Source organism: Antennarius striatus, chromosome 3, assembly GCF_040054535.1.
Source record: "Antennarius striatus isolate MH-2024 chromosome 3, ASM4005453v1, whole genome shotgun sequence".
In the NCBI taxonomy this organism is placed as follows: domain Eukaryota; kingdom Metazoa; phylum Chordata; class Actinopteri; order Lophiiformes; family Antennariidae; genus Antennarius; species Antennarius striatus.
The window spans coordinates 1,624,508-1,630,000 of NC_090778.1; the positions used below are offsets into that span (position 1 = coordinate 1,624,508).

General features: G+C 47.8%; 1 protein-coding gene and 1 long non-coding RNA gene across 3 annotated transcripts in view; both read right to left on the reverse strand.

Moving 5' to 3' along the window:
• Positions 1 to 220: 220 nt before the first annotated feature.
• On the reverse strand, positions 221 to 935 carry LOC137591959 (uncharacterized). Its single transcript, XR_011034930.1, has 2 exons — positions 797 to 935; positions 221 to 596 (listed from the first exon to the last, which is right to left on the reverse strand). It is a non-coding gene; the product is annotated as an uncharacterized lncRNA (long non-coding RNA).
• Positions 936 to 3,580: 2,645 nt separating this feature from the next.
• lhx2b (LIM homeobox 2b) overlaps positions 3,581 to 5,493 on the reverse strand; it is a 12,056-nt gene continuing 10,143 nt past the window's right edge. For both annotated transcript variants that reach the window (XM_068310750.1, XM_068310749.1), the window contains exon 5: positions 3,581 to 4,284. In XM_068310750.1, coding sequence (XP_068166851.1) covers positions 3,994 to 4,284 — 291 coding nt within the window. In that variant the 3' untranslated portion in view covers positions 3,581 to 3,993. The remainder of the gene's footprint in view (positions 4,285 to 5,493) is intronic.

A 5,493-nucleotide genomic window follows, 5' to 3' on the forward strand; every position in this document is an offset into this window, starting at 1 on the left:
TCACACGTCACACTAGAGGTTAACTCACCTGGTCGACACCAACACACCTTCAGGCGCTTGTTGCAGAACGTCGCCCTGCAATCCTGGAAGCAGACACCAGGAGATGGTGGAATAAATACACAGGAATAAAAAGACGGACCTAATAGTGAAGATCCGTCCATTAAAGGTTAACTTTTAACGCCATCAGATGTCATGAAGTCATGGAGCCCGTCCACCCTGCTGGAGAAAATCTCTTTATTGTCTGTTGACAATAAATGATTGGAAGAGAAAAACAAGCATCTATTAACACGCAGTAAAATGTTGGTTATGAGCTTGTTAGTGTAGTCCTCCATGATGCTTCTCAAGGCTCTTCCTCTTCCAGTAACCAGGAGGTCAGGAGGTCACCAGTGTGTCGTGTGCTGATGCTGTGATGCTGTGGGGGTCCGGTCAGACGTGGTCGACCCATCACGTGTGTCTCTGACCCCGTTGGTTTGGAGACTCTCCCGTCTCCTTCTGACACACAGATGTGGTCGTTGGGTCAAACGTTAGCAGACGTCGTCCCTGGAGTGAGTCACATGCTCACCCCAGCAGGCCTGGGCTCCACATGAATCTGCTCTCTGTACACACACACACACACACTTCTAATTACGCACAGCAGGGGAAGTTCAAGTCTGTTTTTTTATAATTCATGATTTGCTTGCGAAGCGTAAAGACTGTTATTCTGCAGACCCCCCCCCACCACCCCCACCCACGCACCACCTACTTGTTAAACTTCCATGTTTGCAAAGTGATATTTTTAAGTGGAAAATCGTCCTACCTTTATGATCGCTTTAAGTCGCCGCCGCTGGAGTCGGGAGAAAATGGAGCACCTTTTAGTCGGGCGGAGCGAGAGCTGCTCATGAAAACAGTTTTTATGATTTTGCTCTCTTGACGGCTGGCAGCCGCCGCCGCGCGCAGCTTTTGCACACATGCTTATTTTTAGTGATCAGGGAGTGAATTTGCTCTTTTTTTTTTCCACATTTGGTGAGAGTGGTTAAACGTAATGGTCCTCATGAAACAGGACGACCCAACGCAAGGAAACACGCTTCCTGCTGCGACGCGTGACACATGAGTCTGATAACACGTCTGCCTCATGTCTTCATGTTTGTGATGGAGGAGAAGTCAGGTCAGATAGAAAGTGTGCAAACGATGGGGGGGTTGGTTCCTGATGACGGTCAGACTTCTTCAATGACTGAACGACGTTCAGTTGAAAGGATCACAACTTAAATCTGAGGATCTTCAGGGGTACACGGTCAGGATGTCTCCGGCTGCTGATTCTGGCTTATTTGTATGAAACACTGGGTCCCCAGAAGAAACCTTTCCTGTTCCCCTAGTCTGGACCCCAGTATGTTCTACATTCATTTAAGTTCCTCCTGAGGCGACCCTGACTCATCCATCCATCCATCCATCCATCCATCCATCCATCCAATGTCTGAAGGGTTGTAGGATGCTGGTCAGAGGACACAGAACCAACACATGGAAACACAAACCTTCAGTCCTCTGTTTGGATTGTCAGTGGGAGGAGATTGGAAGGACATCCAGGTGACACGTGGGTAATATCCAAACTGTGTGTGGACCGGGGTTGTCTGGGGCGACAGCGCTAACCACCAGAACACTCCTTCTAATGCTCCTGCATTGTACCTCCAGCTCCTCCAGCTCCTCCACAGGCGGACCAATCAATGAAGAAGAACAGGAAGTGAAAGGAAGACGGACGAGTGGATTTCACCTGAAGTGTTCAGGTCGTCACAAGGTCATCCTGTCAGCGCTGACGGACGTGTTAACAGTCTGGTCTGAGGGGTCGACGCCTGTTGTGTAGGAGCTCAGGGGTCTCGTCCCACCAGGAGACGTCGGTGCCCGACCGCTCTTTATAAATGTCCATTAAAACACACACGTGTGTGTGTCCTGTCGTGTGTGTGTCCAGTCGTGTGTGTGTCCAGTCGTGTGTGTGTCCAGTCGTGTGTGTGTCCAGTCGTGTGTGTGTCCAGTCGTGTGTGTGTCCAGTCGTGTGTGTGTCCAGTCGTGTGTGTGTCCAGTCGTGTGTGTGTCCAGTCGTGTGTGTACTGGATGAAGGACTCTTGACTGCGTTATTGTTAAAAGCTATCTGTGCTGTAAAGTGTTCATTAGTGGGGGGTTTGTGTTTCTTCAGGGGGGAGGACAGCAGTGAGAAGGTCTCCCCCAACACTGAAATAATTCATCTAATGTGAGGAAAGGATTTCTGCAGTTCTACGTCATCGTCTGTCCTCTAGAGACACAACACACTGAACACACTCCATACCACCAACACACTGAACACACTCCATACCACCAACACACTGAACACACTCCATACCACCAACACACTGAACACACTCCATACCACCAACACACTGAACACACTCCATACCACCAACACACTGAACACACTCCATACCACCAACACACTGCTAACACACTGCTAACACTGCTAACACACTGCTAACACACTGCTAACACACTGCTAACACACTGCTAACACTATGCTAACACAGTGCTAACACACTGCTAACACACTGCTAACACACTGCTAACACACTGCTAACACAGTGCTAACACACTGCTAACACACTGCTAACACAGTGCTAACACAGTGCTAACACTATGCTAACACAGTGCTAACACACTGCTAACACTATGCTAACACAGTGCTAACACACTGCTAACACACTGCTAACACAGTGCTAACACACTGCTAACACTATGCTAACACAGTGCTAACACTATGCTAACACTATGCTAACACACTGCTAACACTATGCTAACACAGTGCTAACACAGTGCTAACACTATGCTAACACACTTGCTTCATCTCTGGATCACGTTTCCTCCATGACGTAATTCCATGTGGAGTTCTAAATAATTCCGACGTGTTTCTGCACACGTCTGAACAACGAACAACTCACCGCAAACCAGGTGAGTACAGCCCAACTAGTGCAGTTACTACATTCAATACTACATGTAATACTAGGTACTACTAGGGTTACTGCTATACTAATGCTACAGTTAATAGTACAGTTACTACTACATTTATTACTACAGTTACTACTAAAGATACTACTACACTTACTACTGCAGTTACTACTATAGTTACTACAGTTACAACTACAGTTACTACTACAATTACTGCTACAATTAGTACAGTTACTACAGTTACTACGACAGTTACCACAGTTACTACTACAGTTACTACTAAAGTTACTACAGTTACTACCAAGATTGAATACTACATTTACTACTAAATTTAATGCTACATTAAGTACTCCATTTAATACCACATTTACCAATACATTGAATACTAGATTTAATACTACAGTTACTACTATAGTTCCAGCCTCAGAACACCATGGGCAGAACAACAACAAAAAAACAATACATGAGTGTCTGCACACACACACACACACACACACACACACACACACACACACACACACACACACACACACACACACACACACACACACACACACACACACACACAAGTCAGCTACTTGCTGTCTAATCCCAGCGGAGACAAAGACGAGCGTGAGGCACCTGGTAGTCGTAGGATATTGTAACCTGTTTAATCTCAGATTTTCAAAAGGAGACGTTTTTACAATCCCTCTAACAGTGACTCTTGTACAACAACATAAATACTGTGCTGGAAAAAAAAAAGAAATTTCAAAAATTAAGCAGTTTTTTCCCCACAGTCTCTTTCTGTAAACATTGAAAAATGCAAATCAAGTCTCCTCAGTTCTCGACAAGACAACAACATCAAAATAACGACGACGGTTTCATCTGAAGGCCGGGTCGCCTCGCTATGCAAATAGTCTCAAATGGGCTCAGAGCGGAAGAAAACTTCGTTTAATCGTTCCGTTACCTCCTCTTCACTAATCCGTTCAAAGTTCCAAGGAGTCAGCAGTGCTCAGTGTTAGATCCAGGAGCACCTTCCAGGAGGTCAGGGGGGGCGAGGGCCTCCATCCATCAGAAGAGGCTCGTCAGTGTGGTCTGTGGTGGGCTTCGGCACTCGTGGACGTCCATGCCCCCCGGCACTGAGGTGAGCACGGACGTGACAGTGGGCATGGTGGGGTTGGTCAAGTCTGTCAGGGTGGTGGGGGTGCTAGAGGGGCTCATGGACGCGTTGGAGATCTCTGAGGCCGGACCCGATGGCGTCCCGCCCTGCAGCGTGGAGCCGTCCGACGCCTTGTCCACTCCAGTACTCTCCTGCCGCAGGAGGTTCCTCCTGAACTTGGCTCGAGCGTTCTGAAACCAGACCTGTGGGGAGAACGATGAGAATGTCAGGAAAAGTTTCTGTGTAGTCCTGCCCCGAACCGAACCCACAGGACGCAGGCGGGCGACTTGTTACTCGTAACACAGTAGAACCTCCAGACACGAGCTGCCCGACGTACGAGTCATGTGAGACACGAGCCTTCGCTCTGTCCCAAGTGTTCTTTGACATATGAACGAAAATCCAACATATGAGTTGTGGTAGTAGGTGGATGGAGACAACATCAGTCAGACCGCATCTCGTTCTTTACCGCATGTAGGTGGATGGATACAACATCAGTCAGACCGCATCTCGTTCTTTACCGCATGTAGGTGGATGGATACAATGACAGTCAGACCGCATCTCGTTCTTTACCGCGTGTAGGTGGATGGATACAACGACAGTCAGACCGCATCTCGTTCTTTACCGCGTGTTGGTGGATGGAGACAACATCAGTCAGACCACATCTGATTCTTTACCGCGTGTTGGTGGATGGGGACAACATCAGTCAGACCGCATCTCGTTCTTTACCGCATGTAGGTGGATGGATACAACGACAGTCAGACCGCATCTCGTTCTTTACCGCGTGTTGGTGGGTGGAGACAACATCAGTCAGACCACATCTGATTCTTTACCGCGTGTTGGTGGATGGGGACAACATCAGTCAGACCGCATCTCGTTCTTTACCGCGTGTTGGTGGATGGGGACAACATCAGTCAGACCACATCTCATTCTTTACCATGTGTTGGTGGATGGGGACAACATCAGTCAGACCGCATCTCGTTCTTAACGCGTGTTGGTGGATGGATACGACATCAGTCAGACCGGATCTCGTTCTTTACCACGTGTTGGCGGATGGATACGACATCAGTCAGACCGGATCTCGTTCTTTACCACGTGTTGGTGGATGGATACAACATCAGTCAGACCGCATCTCGTTCTTTACCGCATGTAGGTGGATGGATACGACATCAGTCAGACCGCATCTCGTTCTTTACCACGTGTTGGCGGATGGATACCAAAGAGTTTGTTAAAATACTCTGCTGTGTCACCAACTGGATTGCACAAAGCAGGTGTGTGACTGAGGTAAATGGGATTAGAGGATTACAGTTTTAATGATAATCTCCTGGCTCTAGCTGATGATGAGACTCTCATGTCCGACCACGAAGAAGAAGTTTCAGTGTTTCAGATGGTCAGATCATCGTCTGCAGGAGGCA